We start from the raw sequence: 19,840 nt of genomic DNA, 5'->3' as shown, positions 1-19,840 counted from the left end.
TTTGTTTTACATTGGTAAGGGGAGGGGAAAGGCAGGGCCCTGTATCCCAGGGCTTGGTGTGGGGGTCAGATTAATTTCTGGAAACTGATTTTCTTCTTTCATGGTATAGCTCCTGGTGATTGAACTCGGGTCATGAGGCGTGGTGGCAAGCATCTTTTACCCACTGAGCCATCTTGCTGGCCCTGTTTTTGAGACAGTAACTCATTTTGTAACTCTTGACCCTCCTGCCTCTGCATCTTGAGTGCTTGGATTAGAGGTGTGAACTCTGTCATGCCCAGCAGTGTTCACACTGATTTTTATCCATCTACCACTGACCAGTGTATATGTTCTTATTTTTTTTAAAATATTTATTTATTTATTATGTATACAATATTCTGTCTGTGCATGTGCCTGCAGGCCAGAAGAGGGCACCAGACCCCATTACAGATGGTTGTGAGCCACCATGTGGTTGCTGGGAATTGAACTCAGGACCTTTGGAAGAGCAGGCAGCGCTCTTAACCTCTGAGCCATCTCTCCAGCCCCTGTTCTTATTTTTTTTAATTAATCTTTTGAAAAGATTTATTTTTATTTTTTACATGTATGGGTATTTTGCCAGCATGGAACAGGAGTTAAAAAAAATAAGATTTTCTGTGATTATGACTTTTATAAGTTTCATGATAAATTTTGAGCAAGAGCTGTTATTTTTACGGGCACACATTGCTTAGAAAATGTTGATGAAATGAAAAAAAACCTGTCCTTGATCTGCCAACAAATTAAAACCTCTCCAGGCATTTGTTGTTTCTTGTTCCTTTCCAAAGCCTCCTGATAGAGTGGTGCATTGTATGTTTAGGGGTGTGCCCATAAGGGGCGAGCGCGTGAAGGCGCCTGCTGCCACACCTAATGACTTGAGTTCAGTTCCTACATCCCTGTGGTGAGAGAAATCACTCCTGAAAATTGTCCTGTAACTTCCACGTGTGTCGTGGCATGCGTGTGTGCACCCACACACACCATACACACAAATGAAAGAAACAGAGAAAAGCACCTGGGAACTGTACTGCATGGCAGTTGCTTAAGTGAGTGGGCACTGAGGTCATTGATAAAGGCTCACTTGCTGCCAACACTGAGCTGTCGAGCATCTCTGTCCTGTGTGCCTTCTCTCAGTTTTGATGATGTTCACACACTAATTCCTTTCACTGGGCTATTTAAACATAAGCGGTAGATATTTGACTTTATGATTTTGCACAGCACCTCATAAATGCAGTCTGAATGCTCACATCTAAGGTGACTGTCATGGACTCCCCACAATATGTAAATACACTGTATATTTAGAGTCCCTGCCCTTTTTGTTTTTCTCCATTTTACTCCTTTAACAAATTTTACACTTGTAGAGAAGTCTCATATTGTTAGATTTCCATTTTCCTTTGGCTTTCGTTAGGTCTGTGAACTGTAATTAGCGTTAGGTAAGTTTAGATTAAATTTGGAGTAATCAAGTCTGACAGGGCTTTGTCACGATCGATTAGGCCACAGTATAAGTATTATCAGACTAACCTGTTACTCTGCTGAGTTTGAGTCCCCCCTCTCCTCCCCCCCCCTCTCTCCCCACCTCTGGGTTTTGCAAATGTGATGAGGTATGCGTGAGCGCCTCCCCATAGCTCTCTCATTCCCTGGAGCTCCCCAGCCAGCCCCTTGGACTTGGCTGTTTTCGTTACTCTGCCCACTTGAGCTTATGTGAGTCAGGTCCTGACGCTCCCACAGACAGCGCTTTACCCACTGAACCATCTCTTCATCCATGTTGTCTGTTGTTCAGGGTCTCACTGTATAGCTCTGGCTGACCTGGAGTTCACTACACAGACCAGGCCGACCTCAAATTCATTTGGGAATCTACCTGCCCCGTGCTATGATTAAATGTGTGCCATAATGCCAGGCAGATTTTTCTGTTCTTTTGTTTTTAAGATACCCTTTGTTTTTGTAGTTCCCAGGTGATCTGTGATCCTTTGTAACCATTAGCATAGTTAGCCTTTCATTTAACCACTTCTCACTTAATTATTTTAATATCTAGTGATTTTTGTTCTATGAGTTTTTTCATTGGAAATTATAAAATAGTATACTTTCTAATTATATCATCACCTCTACATTATTTTTTTTCGAAGATGAGTGTTCTCTTACCAGGCAGGAATCAATTATGGTTTATTTGTAGTTGAACATTTAAAATGTATTTTACTCTTGACCAATTTTCAGAGAGAAGGATTTTTACTTGCCTTTATATTTTAATTACTTTGAAGCTAAAGGCATACATACACAGAGATGTGTGTGTATACACACATATGATACAGTGCTTTAAAATGCAAATGAAATTTTAAATTTTGCTTTTAAGTTTCCATGTACTAGATTCAATGCCAGAGGTTGTGCACGCACCTTTAATCCAACCACTAGGGAAGCAGAGGCAGGTCTAGTCTGCATAGCCATTTACAGGACAGCCAGAAGAACATAGCGAGAGCCTGTTTACAACAACACAACACTTTAGCTGCTTTAAATTAGTATTTAGAGACCTTTGGTCTTTTTATTTTATTCGTTATTTATTATTTGAGGTATGGGGTTATTTATTTAAGGCATTGTTCTGGTGTTCTGGAACTCACTGTTTAGACCAATCTGGTCTCAGACTCACAGAGATCCTCCTGCCTCTGCCTCTGCCTCCTAAGTACTGGGATTAAAGGCATGCACCCCTCCTCCTGGTTTTTTCTTCTCCCGTCTTTGGTCTTTTATTTTTACTTACCCACTGATAAAATGTCAAAAAATTAAAACAAAACAAAACATGAAGTTGAGAGTGGATGGTGGAGTTGAGAGTGGATGATGATGGAGTTGAGAGTGGATGGTGGAGTTGAGAGTGGATGGTGGAGTTGAGAGTGGATGGTGGAGGTGAGAGTGGATGATGGAGGTGAGTGGATGATGGAGGTGAGAGTGGATGGTGGAGTTGAGAGTGGATGGTGGAGGTGAGAGTGGATGATGATGGAGTTGAGAGTGGATGGTGGAGGTGAGAGTGGATGATGGTGGAGTTGAGAGTGGATGATGGAGTTGAGAGTGGATGGTGGAGTTGAGAGTGGATGGTGGAGTTGAGAGTGGATGGTGGAGTTGAGAGTGGATGATGATGGAGTTGAGAGTGGATGATGGAGTTGAGAGTGGATGGTGGAGTTGAGAGTGGATGATGATGGAGTTGAGAGTGGATGGTGGAGGTGAGAGTGGATGATGATGGAGTTGAGAGTGGATGGTGGAGGTGAGAGTGGATGATGATGGAGTTGAGAGTGGATGGTGGAGGTGAGAGTGGACGATGGAGTTGAGAGTGGACGATGAAGTTGAGAGTGGATGGTGGAGTTGAGAGTGGATGGTGGAGTTGAGAGTGGATGGTGGAGTTGAGAGTGGATGGTGGAGGTGAGAGTGGATGGTGGAGTTGAGAGTGGATGATGGAGTTGAGAGTGGATGTAGCTAAGTTAGAAGAATGCCTGCCTTGAATGCATAAATCCCTGGGTTTGACCACCAACATGGATAAAACAGGCATGGTGGACATGCCTGTTTTGGGAACGTAGAGACAAGAGTATCAGAATTTGAGGAATTATCAAAGATGAAGTTATATACTCTATAATTACTTCTGTCTTGCTCAAAGCCTGACTTTAAATTAATATACTATTTTGTTTATTTGGTCATACTAGTTAATAGCATACGTTTCTAAACAGAAAAACAAACCTAAGTTTCTGTTGTGCTCAAGTACAGTATCCTTCCATCAAGTAAGCCATTTCTTTGGGGTCTTTGTAGGAAGTTTGAGATGCTAGGTTTACAGTAGTATCAGCAACAGTGGTTAGTTGTTTCTTGACACTGTTACAAGGAGTCAAAACATTTTGGGGTATTGACTTAGAAGCCTATGGTTTAGAACAGTTGTGTGACTTGTAAGATCATACAGTATTAGGCCTTGAATGTTACGTTGTATGAAAGAAACTGTAGAGGACTGGTCGTGCTGCTCAGTAAGAGCTCTTTCCTAGTATACTTCAGGCCTGAAGTCAGATCCACACAAGCATGAGGACCTGAGGGTGAATCCTTCGTACAGTGGAAGAAGCTAAACACGGTGTGTGCCCATAGTCCCCTTGCTGTGGAGACAGATGGGTAGCTTCCTGGAACTCAGTGTGTGAGCTCTAGGTCTGATGAGAGACCCTGTCTCAAAAACTGACATAGGAAGCCAATCTGATGTTGATCTCTGGCCTCATTCATGTACACTCAGCACACAAATGAAGCCATAGATGGTATATAACCAAATGTGTGGAGCTGTGTTGCAGTACAGTTTTACTTACAAAACAGACTGTGGTCTGCTGAATCACTGGTTTAGAGACAGGTATGCATTAAGTCAAAAATGTGTCAAACTAGCAAGGAAGGATGTTTCAGCGGTTGAGAGCCCTCCCTAGTGCTCTTCCACTGGACCCAACACCCACATGGCAGCTGGAACTTTAGTTTCAGAGCATCTGATGGCCTCTTTTGGCCTCTGGGCACCAGGCACACAAGAGGTACAGAGAAAGACACACAGGCAAAACATTTGTTTACTTTTTTTTTTTGTAGCCCTTCCTGTCTTGAAACTTGTATAGACCAGACTGGCCTACATAGCATGTTTCAGAGCAGCAAGGGCTACATAGTTGAGACCATATCTCAACAACCAAAAAGAATGTGTGAAAATTGTAACAATTTCTAAAGTTAATTCATTCTAAAATAGTGTTTTTGAAAATATGCTGCTTAGTGATCACTTGCTTTCATTTCTAGATAATAAATATGCTACATATTGGAAGGTGGGGCATAACAATCAGGAGTTTGAAGGCAGCCTAAACCACATGAGAATGTTTCTTAAAACAAAAACCATAGTAACTGGAACAATAAAAGTTTTTAGATACTAGATAAAAGAATCTGCCAGGCTGACTGTCCTTGTGTCCTTATGTCCAGTGCTCTGTCAAGTACAGGGCATGCCTACCAACCATAGAGCATGGGTGGTGTGGGAGGGCCTGGAGACTCAAGGTGGTAAACAAGGTGAGAGATGCGCATGGGCAGGGTGGGTAGGGGAGAACCATTGATTGGGGCAGCGAAGGCTATGAACCTGAACAAAGGAAGAGTTTCGCGAGCACGCCTCCCCTGGGGATGCATCTCACCCAGTAGGTGCAGACTTGGGGAGTTTGTGTGTTTAGTTTTTCTGATAATGGGATGTTACTGTGTGCCGTAGGCTACCCTGAAACTCACCTTGAATCCCAGGCTGGTCTCGGATTAATTCCTCCTGTCTTAGACTACGGAGGGCTGGGATTCTAGGTGTGAGCCCCTACCTGGCTTGTACAGATGTTTTTGTGACTGTTAGACCTTAAAGCAATACAACCTCTGACTGAGACAGCAGTATCTTGAGCTAGGAGTTTGAAACAGTGGGAGGGATTTACAGCAGGGATTCTAGCTGAGTGTAATTTGACTTGAGCAGTCCTCCTGTCCACAGAGTGGTAAGGATTAGAGGGTGTCTGGAACCAGTTCCCCAGCAGCCAGTGATGAGGAAAGTCCTGCTGAACTGTAAGCTGTCGTGTCCTTTGAAGGCTCCTGTACGTGTGTGTGTGCTCAGGAGCAAGGATGACCTGCTTGGTTTATGGAATTATATTTCTGGGTTTTTGACATATTTTTGTTAGTAGGAAATTAGTCTCTCTCTATGAATGAAATCTTTACTTGAGGATTTTGTTTCTCTGTAAGAATCTTTTAAAGAGGTTTTGTATAAATTGGATTAACTTCAAGCATGTGGCTTTTAATGTAATATTTCAAAATTTTTGTTAAATATACAGAAACTGATGTTTTATATTGCTTGCTGTATTTTTTATATTCTTCTGAAGTTTTTTTTTCTCTCTTTTTTTTAATGACTCACACTATGCTATGCCTATTCCAAAGGCGAACGTCTGCTTGGAGAACTACAAGTGAAGAAAAAAAAGCGTTAGATCAGGCTAGTGAGGAGATTTGGAATGATTTCCGAGAAGCTGCAGAAGCACATCGACAAGTTAGAAAATACGTTATGAGCTGGATCAAGCCTGGGATGACAATGATAGAGATCTGGTAAGAGGATTGGGCCGGTGGGACACACCTTGAATCTCCCACATGGGAGGCAGAGGCAGGGGGGTATCGGAAACTTTTAAGGACCGTCCCTAAAAACTTTCACTCAGGGTTCAAAAAGAAGCCACAGTAAGAGCAGGAACTAAAGTCTGATGGCTACAGGAAAAGGATCTTCTCACCTGTTCTTTGTATTCATATTTCTTCTTTCTCCTCTTTTATTCTACTGCCTCTATCCTAATTCTTCTGTCCTGATTGCCTGTAACTTCTTAGCTCTAATTCTGTCTGAATTCTAATTCCAATTCTCTGTTACAAATCTGTTCCAGTTCATTCTTGTTCTAATTACATTCTTTTTTTCTTCTTCCTGTTCATCTTATTTCTTCTCAATCTGTATCTCCTGCCGTTAGAAATTCCCAAGCAAAAGCAAATGTATATCCGTTCATTAACAACTTTTTAGAAAAAAAAACTACAAGAAAAATTCTCAGGGACACAGGCATTCTTTGAAGATAGTAGCAAAACTTACAGCTAGTTCATAGCTAACCGTAGCTGCAGCTGTGGGGGGAGGGTCCCGACAGTCTTTTAAAGGGGACACTACAGGTTACAAAGGGAGAAAAGTAAACCATTAGAGATCTGAGGAAAAGGCAAAGAGTGCCTGTATTATTTTACATTTCGTAAGTGTGATTAATAATATCTGGCCATGGTTAGTCAGTTAGGTGCTATTGGTTTCTTGAAGGACAAAGATGGAACAAGGACAGACACCTGCACCACTGCCCTAATTTATCATAAATCCTCTGAAGGGCTGGATCCTACAAGGACAGACACGCAATTTCATAAGTCAAATCTGCAAAAGTTCCTTGTGTGCTTGGTCCAGAAGGATGCATGTCTGGCCAGCTTGTCTAAGTTTCTCACTGTAACATGGAGGACATATGTATGCCCATAGGAATGAGATGTAATCACGAGACTACACCTACCCATGACATGAAAGTGCATGGTAATGTGAAGATACCATAGGTTGTTGCACAAGCAAATTAACAGATGAAAGCGAAAGTTTTCAGTCAGTGGCCCTGCCAGCTTTGCCAGGCAGGCTTCCTCCATCTGAGAGTAATTTCTCGGGGCGTGGGGGTTGGGGGTTGACCTCTGAATTATCAATTGCTGTAAACTGTAATTGCGTCATGGCCCACAATAGTTCATGATAAACGCTCCTGACAGGTGGATCTCTGGGTTTGAAGTCAGCCTGGTCTGCACGGTGACTTCCAAGCCAGCCAGGACTATTTAGTGAGACCCTGTTTTTTTTTAAGAGACTGGGGGGAAGGTATTCATTTTATACTAACATTTATATAACTAGCTCTCTAGTTAAGTGTTTGGCTGTTGTTAGTCCTTTGCCACTAAATCTTTATCAGGTAAAGATTCTATAAATGTCTCCTGGGTTCTTGTATTGCTATAAAGCATGCATTAGGCATGTTCTTCTATGTATATTTGGGTGTGCTTGCATACATGTAGGCAAAACACTCATATACTTAAAAGTTAAAATGTGTGTGTGTATCTGATGTGCAGCCCTTAAGGTTGTTGTGAGACCTTGATTGCTAGTAGCTGAAGTTCAGAGTAGACTGTTCTCTTGAGCTTGTGTTCATTTCCTTAACTTTCATGATGGGCTGATTGTACCTCATTGGAAAGCTGTTGTATATGTTTAGAAAGTAACCAGGGTTTTAGTGAACTTTCGGGATTGATAGGCTATAAGGTGTGAGTCTAAAAACAAATCCCTTTTTCCTCTAGTGAGAAGTTGGAAGACTGTTCTCGGAAGCTAATAAAAGAGAATGGGCTAAATGCAGGCCTGGCATTTCCCACTGGGTGTTCTCTCAACAACTGTGCTGCACATTACACTCCCAACGCTGGTGACACGACAGTCCTACAGTATGACGACATCTGCAAGATAGACTTCGGGACACACATAAATGGTGAGTCTAGGTGATCCCTCTTCCACTCAGCAGGGGTGCCTTTCTCTATACGTGTGAGATGGAGCTGGTGAAACTGAGCCTCCACGTTCTGTTGTCTCCCTTCTGGAGAGCTGTGCTCAGGCGGAGCCTTCTTTACCTTTGCTTTAGGTTACAGACACCCTGCCTAACCTGGAAACTATTTTGATAATTGGCGTTTACTTTGTTTTCAATAACAATTGTAGCCAGGCGGTGGTGGCGCACGCCTTTAATCCCAGCACTCGGGAGGCAGAGGCAGGCGGATCTCTGAGTTCGAGGCCAGCCTGGTCTACAAGAGCTAGGTCCAGGACAGGCCCTAGAAACTACAGGGAAACCCTGTCTCGAAAAAAACAAAAACAAAAACAATTGTATTTTTTTTTCCATTCAGGTCATTTTATTCAAATACAAAATATTTTGCTAGGGCTGGATATCTAGCTCAATAGTCTTACATTCAGTCCCCAGTGTCACATTTAGGGAGAGAAAGCTGAAAGCCAGGCATGGTGGCACAGTGCCTTTGATCCCTGTGCTAAGGAAGCAGGGGCTAGTGGATGTCTGAATTCAAAGCCTGTCTGATCTATATAGCGTTCTAGAATAGCCAGGACCACATCCTGAGACCCTGTCTCCATTTAAAAACAAAATAGGTTTGATGGTGCACATCTTTAATCTCAGGGTAAGGCGGGTGGGCCCCTGTGAGGTTAAGGCCTGTCTGATCTACATTTTGGTTTCTTCGAGACAGGGTTTCTCTGTGTAGCTTTGGAACCTGTCCTGGCACTCACTCTGTAGACTAGGCTGGCCTCGAACTCACAAGAGTCTGCCTGCCTCTGCCTCTCAAGTGCCAGGATTAAAGGCGTGTGCCACCACTGCTGAAACCCTGTCTTTTTAAAAACTGGGTGTGGTAGTGCCTATAATTCCAGCACTTAGGAAGTAGATCAGAAGTTAGGGAGCATCCTCGACTACATAATGAGTTGGGGCTAGACTGGAATACATGGGGCCTCATTTCAAAGGACAACAACGTATTATTTGTAGAACTTTGTTTGGTCAGTGTATATATTTGCTTTTCTAAATTTCCCTAAACTCATAACACCTAATGTACCTTTTGTATATTACTTAACAGTCAAGGAAGTGAATTTAGATTGAATATTTACTTAAGATTTTAAGGTTTTGCTAAATTGGATTAAGTGACACTGTGTTTAGGGGTTTGTGACTATAGATTTTTCTCTGTCCATACTGCTGTTCATATTTCCTCCGTGTTTTATTTGTTTATTGGTTTGTCTGCGGGAACACTGAATTGAGCACTATGTAATAACTTATAATTTACAAATTTTATTCTGAAGTCATTGATTCTAAATCATCTCTGGGAACTTGAATGCCATCTTCTAACTTTTAACTGGCAGGTTAGTAAGGTGAGTGCTGTAAGGAAGGTAAATCTACTAGCATTTAAGTCCATTTAAAGATGGCCTTTTTTCTCTTTCAGGTAGAATAATTGATTGTGCTTTTACTGTTACTTTTAATCCCAAATATGACATATTATTAAAAGCTGTAAAAGACGCTACTAATACTGGAATAAAGGTATGTGGACTCCGGCACTGTTTAACAACGTTGTTTTCAATACTCCATAGGTTGTTTAAGGTGTACGTGGTAGTTTAGGTGATTTATAGAAATGTACTAGGAACTCTGAAATAGTTATGGTTACTAAACAATTTGGATCTATTTTTGCTTTTAAAATTGATTATTTTTTGTTCTTGTTCCTTTTTTGTTAATGTTTTATTTTTGAACAGTTCTATTTACACAGCAAGATTGAACAGAAGATGGGGAATTCCCATATAAACTCTGCTGGCACACACCATTACTTTTCCACTGCCAGAGTCTCCAGCAAAGTTCATTCCTTAGAAAAGTCACCTCACCAGCAGTGACTCTTCATAATCATCTAGAGCCCACAGTTTGTATTCGGGGTCACTCGTTCTCGGGGTTTGACAAATACAGAATGGCAGGTGTTCCAGTATAATACAGTACAGTATTTCCACTGCCCCCAGAGCCAGGCCTGAAGCAAGCACTCTCCTCACATTCGGTCTGTCTGTCTCCTTTGCTCATTTTTTTTCTTTTTGGTTTTTCGAGGCAGGGTTTCTCTGTATCCCCAGCTGTCCTGAATACACTCTGTAGACCAGGCTGACCTGGAACTCACAGAGATCCACCTGCCTCTGTCTCCTGGGTGCTTGGATTAAAGGCACGCGCCACCACCGCCCGGCACATCTTTGTGTCTTAAAGTACAAGTCCTATAGAAGTTACCATCTTACATTCCTTAGGTGTTTCGTAGCTGCTGCCATACTTTCTCAGGGACTGGTCAGCTTTGTTCCTGCCACAGGTGCTCGTGTCTTAGCTCGCATTCTCTAGTGTGTGTGCTCATTGTTTTGGTGTGTGTTTTTTTTTTCCCCCGTCATCCTATGGGAGTGAGATCGTGTCTTTTTGTAGTTTTGACTTGCCGTTCCTTAAGGAATGTGAGGAGCACCTTTTTATGTGCTGGCTTATTGTGGGGTTTGGCAAATTACCTATTCATGGTCTTCTGCTTTGTTTTTCTCTCTTTTTAAATGTTATTTTTTTAAAAGTTGCAAGTAAAAAAAATCTTCACACTGAAATTAAGACCCAAAGATGATGCAACTCAATGAAGTTCTATAGAGTAGAGTAGCCATTCAGAAAGGACACTGTGGGTGTCAGGTTGGAGTTTACACTTAAGCTGTTACATTTTTGTGCACTTTGCACCACCAAAAATAAAATCTGGTTTGATCTAGGAAATAATTGCCTTTATGTCCTCTTTTAAAAGGCTAGAGCTTGTGTTTATATTTGTATTGTTTCAGTCCTTATCCTCTAGTATTTAGAGTTTTTGTTCTCTTCTCTATGTTGTATTGTATCCACATGTCCATGTTTTTATCTATATACATCAAGTTCTTTGTTATATTGCTGAGTTCAGAAGTTCTCTGTATATTATGGCTCTTAGTCCTGTATCCAGCATATGATTTGCCAATATTTTCTATCTAAAGTTGCCTTTTATTATATTGATAATGTATGTTTGCTACCTGGAATGTTCTCATCATATAAAATGCAGTGTTTTTTGTTTGTTTGTTTAGTTTGGGTTTTTTGTTTGTTTGTTTTGTATTGTTGCCTGTGCCCTTGATATAAAACCACTGTCAGGTCCAGTAGTGAGAAGCTTTTGACTGTCTGCTGTGAGAGTCTTACAGTTGTGGGTCTCATGTTAGGTTTGGGGGGAGTGGATGTGTGGGTATTTTGCCCACATGTATGATTATGCACCATGGGCAGGCAGTGTCCTCAGAAGCCAGAAGGGGCTGGACCCCCTGGAGCTGGAGTAACAGATGGTTGTGAGCTACCATGTGGGTGCTGGGAGCCAAACCTGAGTCCTGTGAAGACTGTAACTGCTTAGCCCTTTGCTCACTGCTGGGTGTCTCTCCAGCCCACTGTTTAGAGGTTGCCTGCAGTCGTCGCCTATTGAGAGGTTTCTTCCCTCTTCCTTTACAGTGGATGCAATTGTTTCTTTTTCTTGCTTAATTGTTCTGGACAGAACATTCAGTCACATGTTGAGCAAAACCAGCAAAGGGTAGTCGTCTTGTTTCTGACTTTTGAGGAGATGGTTTCAGCAACCGTATTTCCTATAGGTTTCTCCTGAAGTTTTTGTTATTTTGAGGGTAGTTTTTCTGTTTTTTTTCTTACTTTGTTGAGTCTTTGTATTGAAAAGTATATTCTAAATGTAAATCCCATTGAAATGATTTGTGCCTTTTCCTCAAAATATGTGTTTATATCGATGAATTGTTGAACTGCCCTCAAGAATAGATTCCGTGTGTGTGTGTGTGTGTGTGTGTGTAAAAGAGAGAGAGACAGACAGACACAGTGTTGCCTTGGCTGCCTCTAACTTGGGCTCAGGCTTCTTTCTCGAGAGCTTCCATCTTCTGAGTATGTGGAACTACAGGAATGTACCACCATGTATTCCCCTTGTGGTTGGAGCACTGCTGCTGTCTAAAAGATAGAATTGATTGAACTAACTTTACCACCTGGAAGTTTTAAGATGACTGACTCCAAGATTCCTACCATGAGATCAGATTCTGCTAGTGTAATTTTGCTTAAGCAGAGATTCCTGGTAGATTCCCGAATATAAATGCTTTTAAATATTATGTGCATGAGTATTTTGCCTGCATTATTTAAGTGCACTACGTGTGTGCATTGCTTTCAGAGGCCAGAAGAGGGTGTCGGATCCCCTGGAACTGGAGTTACAGTTGAGCTGTCATGTTGGGTGCTGATTACCAAATGAGGTTTCCTCTGCAGGAGGAACAAGTTCTCTTAGCTACTGAATCATCTCTCCAGCTGCCACCACCCCTTATATTCCTTATGTTTCTCCAAGTAAACCATACTGCAGATCTTACAGGCAAAGAAAATTTGGGTCTAATTGGTTGTGTGTTATTAAACATCCTTCACAAAGTCTTATATAATTATTTATAATATACAAATTAGTTTTTCTGGTTGTCCCTTATTACAAAATTAAAATACACATTATTTTTAGTGTGCTGGGATTGATGTTCGTCTCTGTGATGTTGGTGAAGCCATTCAAGAAGTCATGGAGTCCTATGAAGTAGAAATAGATGGGAAGACCTATCAAGGTATGGTCCTTCACAGCAGGCTTGGGTCAGGTGGTGTGTGTGGAAGCAGTACTGTGGGAGCTCTTGGAACTTTCTGAGCTAATTAGTAGCTGCGATGACATCCATATTTGAATCAGGCTTTTGGGACATTATGGATGAGTGAGGAAACCAGAGTCTTGTTCATTGGTGATTCTGCTTGTTTATTTGGAGCCCCATTCAGAATTTGGAGGCTGGTTAATCTGCTGTTGTCTTCAGCTGCTGCTGTGCAGTTGTCAGAGCCAGTCAGAGCCGGTCACTTGTGCTTTGTGGTGCTCTGCATCCATCACAGTCCATTCCCCAGCTCCAGGTCTGTCCAGTCATCTAGCCACACTCCTCCTTTCTTTCTTTAATGCTGTTCTAAAAGTCATGAAATTGCAGAAAGGGGTCTCAGAAATTAAGTGGAAGACTGGGGAGTAAATTTGGAAAAAAAATCATTTTGCATGTCTGAAATTCTCAAAAGAATAAAAATATTATATTTAAATAAAAATAATAAAAAGGAGAAATTGACTGAATCTTCTTAAGTCTAAGTAAATAAAATAGTTAAAAAGAAAAAACTATTAGGATCTGGAGAAATGGCCCAGAGGTTAAGAGCACTGGCAGCTCTTTAGAGGTCCTGAGTTCAATTCTCTGGCAACCACATGGTGGTTCATAGTTATCTGTAATGAGATATGGTGCCCTCTTCTGGCATTCAGGTATGCATGCAGGCAGAACACTGTATACATAATAAACAAATATTTTTTTAAAAAAAACCCAAACTTTATTTTCTTTATGTTTTAGACACAGTGTCTCATTGTATCCGGTGTTGGCCTTGAAACTGTTAAGCCAAGGGTGACTTGTTCTTTTGTTTGGTTTGTTTTTGTCTTTTTGTGTTGGTTTGGGGGATAGTTTGCTAAGACTTAGAATAGTGCTGTATACGTTTTAAAATAAATTTATCTGATTATAAGGTTTTTTTTGTTTTTTAAAAAAGATAATTGATACTCTTCTATTGTTATCCCGCTAGTTTTGTTTTGGGGAGTTTTGTTCTGTTTTTCCTTTTTTCTTTTTAGGCCTACATGGTTCACATGATGAGACTACAATAATCAACAAATCTTTAAAAAAAATACAACCCGAAATTGAACAATTTTGAGCAAAGAGCTCCTTTCTTCTCCCATTAAACCTAATATTCTAGAACTATCTACTTGTTAGGTCATAGACATTGTACTGTAGCGGGGATTAACTATACCAGCTGCAGCTTTTTCCTTTCCAGGGCTGAGGCAACTAAACACCTAGCGTGTAGCAGTCCCCTAGTGGGGAGGGACAGAGGACTCACTTCCAGTTGGTCAGGCCTGCCTAGCCCAAGTGAAGGCTTGGTGATCTACCTAGTGTACAGATCAACACCACTCTGAACTTCGGCTTCCTCCTGCATTCCCAGTGCAGACCTAATGGGCCCCGTCCCCTTCACTGTCGTCACCTGGGTGTTCTTGCCGTCTCCTGTCTGCACAGAGCTGCCAAGGTGTCTCCAGCTCCTCTTCTCTTTCCTGTGCCTGGTGTTATTCCCGGGGCGGGAAGTTATCCTAGTCACGAATCACAAGAGTTAGCCCAGGCTAACTAGGGTTTGGCCTTGACCTTGCTCTTGGCAACCTGGACCCTCCTCTTCTGTGATTTCTTGGGTATCATACTTCTTGTGAGCCTTCTAAACAAACACTGGTTTGCAGATGAGTTTCCTGAAGGTCCCTCCTTGGTTGTAGGTAGAGTTTATTATTATAAAGGTTCCACTACAGAGATGTAGCTAGGGCTTCTTGGGTTACAGAAATGGTAGTGTCTTTCTCATCTAATTCTCACTGGGGACAGCTTTTCAGCAGTGTGGACAGGGGTCCTTGTTCCTCTCTGGAGTGTCTTCTGACTTGACCTTCTCCCTCATTTATATTAATAGCAATGCATACGCTGAAATTTCACCTCCCCATTGAACTTTAATGCCATTAGTTCATTGTTTTTTCTTTTTAAAATCTTGATAAATAATTCTGCTCTTGAAGAAAGGTGCCTTCTTATTAATGCTTCAGAAACTACAGAGCTAGATTTCCTAAAGTGAAACGTAATTTTGAAATGCACAAAGCATAAGAATTGACTTGTCAGTTGAAGACCAGAAGGCCTCAAAGCTCGTCATGTGCTCTTATGCTCTGTAGCACCTGCCACTGTTACACCCCAACACCTCTGTGCTGGGGGTTAAATGGGAACCTGAGGGTCAGGCAGAGCCTAGCCACCCTCACCTTCCCGGTCGGAGCAGTGGTGCTCCAGTGAGCTCTGGCCTAAGTGCTGGTGTGGCATCTGCTCTCTGTCTTTACTAATTGCGTGTTCCTAAGCAGTTAGACTTGAGATTTGAGCCTGTGTATACATGGAAACATACAGTGTGCCTTTAGGGCCGTTAATCATTCCATATCGTTTATTCTACGTATTCCTTGCTTTCTGTTTTCATCTTGGAGTAATGTTCCAGCCTGTGACTTTATTATGTGGTTGCAGAAAATTGAGTTTGTTTTGTAACATTTAAAACAGTACAATTAAAATTTTTGTAAGATTGGTTTGACAGTGTCCCCGCCTTCACATTTTTTGTTTTAATATATATTAATAATAATAATTAATGTTTTAATAACATATAATATATGTACCCTTAAGGTTCTTATTTCTAAATACGGTATCACCTGTAATTTATTTTTTTCTTCCATTCTCCTCTTTGGTGATTTTTAATGATGTGTATGTGTAACTGGGTTTGTGCAGGCGATTACTGGTGCCCATGGAAGCCAGAAGGCATTGAATCTTCTGGAGCTGGAATTTAAGGAAGTTGAGCCACATGACATGGGTGCTGGGAATTAACTTTGGTCCTCTGAGGCAGAATGCACTCTTAGCAGCTGATTCTTCTCCAGCCAGCTCTTTGGTACCTAATAAAACAAACTACCTTTTTTTTTTTATTTTTTTGCACTTTATCTCTGTGAGAGCCTTGATTTTGTTTGTTTGTAGCTGACCTTAAACTCGGAGATCTACCTGCCTCTGCCATCAACTGCTGGGATTTTTTTTTAATGTTTATTATTTTATGTATATGAATGCTCTGTTGACTTTATGCCAGAAGAGGGTATCAGATCCCAGTGGTTATGCGCCACCATGTGGTTGCTGGGAATTGAACTCAGGACCTCTGGAGGAACAGCCAGTGCTCTTAGCCACTGAGCCATTGCCCCAGCCCCCAAGTGCTGGGATTTAAGTGTGTGCCACCACTCTTGCTCAGTGTCTTTGGTGTAAATGCTTAAACTACCAAAAGGCTAAGACTCTGTTTACCCTTGAGAGCCTAAACATTATTTCTTTGTTATGACAGTGAAGCCCATCCGTAATCTAAATGGACATTCAATTGGACCTTACAGAATACACGCTGGGAAAACGGTGCCCATTGTGAAAGGAGGGGAGGCTACAAGAATGGAGGTATGTGAGTCACTCCACGCTCACAGGGCGCTGGTGTGCTAGGAAGGTACACTACCACTGCCCCCCCTCAAACTCCTACGCCCAGCCCAGCACTGAGACTTCTGTGGAAAGTTGTCGTACTTTTTTTTTAAACTAAGATTCCTATCTACATAAACATTGAACAAAAATAAGCTTGCTGTATCTACTGACCCTAGGAGAAATTGTGTCGTGCTTGTAAAGACTGGAGCTATACTATTTACTCAACATTGAAGAGTATTGAGACTGTCCTAAATGTTGTCTTTAGAAAGCATTGGGCACAGCAGTGACAAAATTCACCCCTGTCAGTTTTGATAAGGGATATCCAGTGACAAAGGCTGAGAAGCCTATTTCCTGTTACTTCTTTATTTTGTGGGAAGCTGATTAGTTCTGAATTGTTTTTCTCTCTTTGGTCCTTCTGTGTTTTGAAGGAAGGAGAGGTGTATGCCATTGAGACCTTTGGAAGCACAGGAAAGGGTGTTGTTCATGACGACATGGAATGTTCACACTACATGAAAAACTTTGATGTGGGACATGTGCCAATAAGGTGAGACTATCGATTTATGACCGATGTGCATCTCTTCCAGGGTAACAATAGGACAGACATACTGGGTGAAATATTTATAAATACTACAGTTTAGAGTCTTATCATTGAGTCCTTTGGGTTTCTGTAATACAACAGAAAAATTGCCATGGGGTGAAAATGAGAGTGGCAAACATTCAGACAGTTACTGATAATGCAGTATTGTTTCCTAGAATTCTAGGGTTAGGAGGGTTCCCCCCTCCTTTGGTTTTTTCGAGACAGGGTTTCTCTGTAGCTTTGGAGCCTGTCCTGGAACTAGCTCTTGTAGACCAGGCTGGTCTCGAACTCAGAGATCCACCTGCCTCTGCCTCCCGAGTGCTGGGATTAAAGGCGTGCGCCACCACTGCCCGGGTTGTGTTTTTCCTATTGGTAAGCGTCCTGTCCCAGTCGACATTCTGTTTTACTCTTTTTCTTAAATATTTATTTATTATGTATAGTGTTCTGTCTGCACGTATGCCTGCAGGCCAGAAGAGAGCACCAGATCTCATTACAGATGGCTGTAAGCCACCATATGGTTGCCGGGAATTGAACTCAGGACCTTTAGAAGAGCAGCCAGTACTCTTAACCGCTGAGCCATCTCTCCAGCCCCATCTTTTTTACTCTTGATAGAGATTGGTTGTAGGTTGGATTCATGCTTTCATAGGAGAGTCTTCCAACTTGTATAACTCTCATTTAGGAATTTGCACACTTAAGTGGTCTTCAGCAGGTTCATGTTCAGCTATGTCTTTGGGCATTACATATTTCAGTTATTATCAATATAGGAATAGTCAGTGTTGTGAACTCAGAGTCCAGGTGCAGCGTTGACTAAAACTTGAATTTTATAATGGGGAAAATTGATTAGTTATTATCCAGCTATTAATCTTTGCTTTTCTCCTCTTAGGCTTCCAAGAACAAAACATCTGTTAAATGTCATCAATGAAAACTTTGGCACCCTTGCCTTCTGCCGCAGATGGCTGGATCGGTTGGGCGAAAGTAAATACTTAATGGCTCTGAAGAATCTGTGTGACTTGGGCATAGTAGATCCATATCCACCACTGTGTGACATCAAAGGGTCGTACACAGCACAGTTTGAACACACCATACTGTTGCGTCCAACTTGTAAAGAAGTCGTCAGCAGAGGAGATGACTATTAAACTAGTCCAAAGCCAACTCAACTTTGTTTTCTAAGCTTTGCTGGAACACATTATACCACAAGTAATTTGCAACATGTTGTCTGTGTTAACAGTGGACCTGTGTAATACCTTTATCCATGTTTCAAGGAGTTTGATCAAAGACAGACTGTCTACATGTAATTAACCAAGGAAAAGGCTTTCAAGACTTTAATGTTAACTGTTTCTCCCGTCTAGGAAACGCTGCACTGCTCACTAGTTAGGAATTACTTACACATTTTGTTTTGAAGACCTAAGCGATGCTTTTTGGATATTTATATTGCCCTATTCCTACTTGAATGCTTTGAATGACTGCATACATCCAGTTCTGCACCTGTGCCCTCTGGTGTTGCTTTTTAACCTTCCTGAAGTCCATTTTCTAAATAAAAACATTTTCAGATCTGAGAGCTACATTTTAATGTCTATGGTTGCAATTCTAAGCAGAAAGTAGCTAAAGTATAGATGCTGTTCTTTATGTGGGCTGTAGATACCTACAGATTTACTGCAGGAAAGATGACTGTCAGGTCTTCGTGTGTGTGGAGTGAGCAAAAAGGAGTACGCCTCCTTAGGAACACTTTTTTGTAGAAGCATGTTTAACATTAGTCGTCTTTCTTGTCATTGGGAAGGTGTACTTATTTACACATCATGGGGAAAGATTGTGCCAACTTTAAAAACTTTCATGAATGAAAGTCCCTTAACTCAGTGGTCATATTTATAGGGTATGTAGTCGACAAATTAGGTAACAAAAACATTAAAGCCATATACAAAAGAAGTTTGGACTTTGTTCTAGTTAGAAAAGCTAACTTGAAATTGGACTTTTTTCTTCATAAGGCAAATACTCAACATTCATGGCCCTTAGCAAATCAAGTGTCTTAACATCACAAATTACACCATGGTGGTACACACTTTTAATCCCAGCACTCAGGAGGCACAAGCCTGGTCTACAGAACAAGTTCCAGGATAGCCAGGGCTTTACAGAGAAACCCTGTCTCAAGCCTTCCTCCCCGAAATGTGGTTCTTTTATAAAGTCAGGGGTGTTATTTTGAATGTAAGGATACAAAATTTAGCTTGTTTGGAAGCCGAGTTATTTAACTGCTTAGATTCTTTTTTTGTTTTTTTTTTTGTTTTGTTTTTTTTGTTTGTTTGTTTTGTTTTTGTTTTTGTTTTTCAAGACAGGGTTTCCCTGTAATTTCTAGAGCCTGTCCTGGAACTAGCTCTTGTAGACCAGGCTGGCCTCGAACTCACAGAGATCCGCCTGCCTCTGCCTCCCGAGTGCTGGGATTAAAGGCGTGTGCCACCACCGCCCGGCCTGCTTAGATTCTTAAATGTGGTTTGATACAAATGCTCCATCATAGTTTGTTTTGGTTACTTGCCCAGATAGAACCTTGATTTGTATATGCCTTAGCACAGTGATGCTGTATTGCCTCTGGGATGCTATGTGGTTTTAATTTTTCTTGACATGGTCCCTGAAGAAGAGAAACAAGATTTATGGACCTGGATCGTATTCTGCCTGAATAGCTGCTCTTTTCTGTGTTCCAGCTCTAAGTGAATGCTGCTTTTCTTTGTGGGGAACAACCTAGTTTTCAGCTGTGTGTTTACAGTGCTGTTGTTCACATTGCTGCTCTTGAATGCGATGTCTCTGTTTACACATTGTGCAAGATGCTCCCCAGCTGGGTCCTGTGGCTCTGGATTCTCGGGCAGGTGATTTGAGCAGCTTGAGTCATATCTGAAGTCAGGATTTTCAAAACTGACCCCTAATGAGAGCTTTAGGGTTTTCCAAGATCTTTCTCAGCACATTCACCTTTGTGCGGTCCAAACTTAGAAAGCTGTTGGGAGCATCATTCTGTCCCCAAATGGCTGGAAGTAGTATGGCCTTATAGTGGTTCTCTACCTTCCTAATGCTGTGACCCTTCAATATATAGT

At 41.5% G+C, this 19,840-nt stretch overlaps 1 protein-coding gene across 2 annotated transcripts in view; it reads left to right on the top strand.

The window, feature by feature from the left end:
* Metap2 (methionyl aminopeptidase 2) overlaps window positions 1–18,322 on the top strand; it is a 31,263-nt gene extending 12,941 nt beyond the window's left edge. For both annotated transcript variants that reach the window (XM_038314934.2, XM_038314933.2), the window contains exons 5-11: window positions 5,923–6,084; window positions 7,852–8,033; window positions 9,523–9,617; window positions 12,613–12,709; window positions 16,068–16,171; window positions 16,618–16,733; window positions 17,650–18,322. In XM_038314934.2, coding sequence (XP_038170862.1) covers window positions 5,923–6,084; window positions 7,852–8,033; window positions 9,523–9,617; window positions 12,613–12,709; window positions 16,068–16,171; window positions 16,618–16,733; window positions 17,650–17,902 — 1,009 coding nt within the window. In that variant the 3' untranslated portion in view covers window positions 17,903–18,322. The remainder of the gene's footprint in view (window positions 1–5,922; window positions 6,085–7,851; window positions 8,034–9,522; window positions 9,618–12,612; window positions 12,710–16,067; window positions 16,172–16,617; window positions 16,734–17,649) is intronic.
* The last annotated feature ends 1,518 nt before the right edge of the window (window positions 18,323–19,840 follow it).

The sequence above is a fragment of the Arvicola amphibius genome, chromosome 17, assembly GCF_903992535.2.
Source record: "Arvicola amphibius chromosome 17, mArvAmp1.2, whole genome shotgun sequence".
In the NCBI taxonomy this organism is placed as follows: Eukaryota; Metazoa; Chordata; class Mammalia; order Rodentia; family Cricetidae; genus Arvicola; species Arvicola amphibius.
Note: the sequence above shows the minus strand (reverse complement) of the source record. Positions and strands in the feature narration are given on the sequence as shown.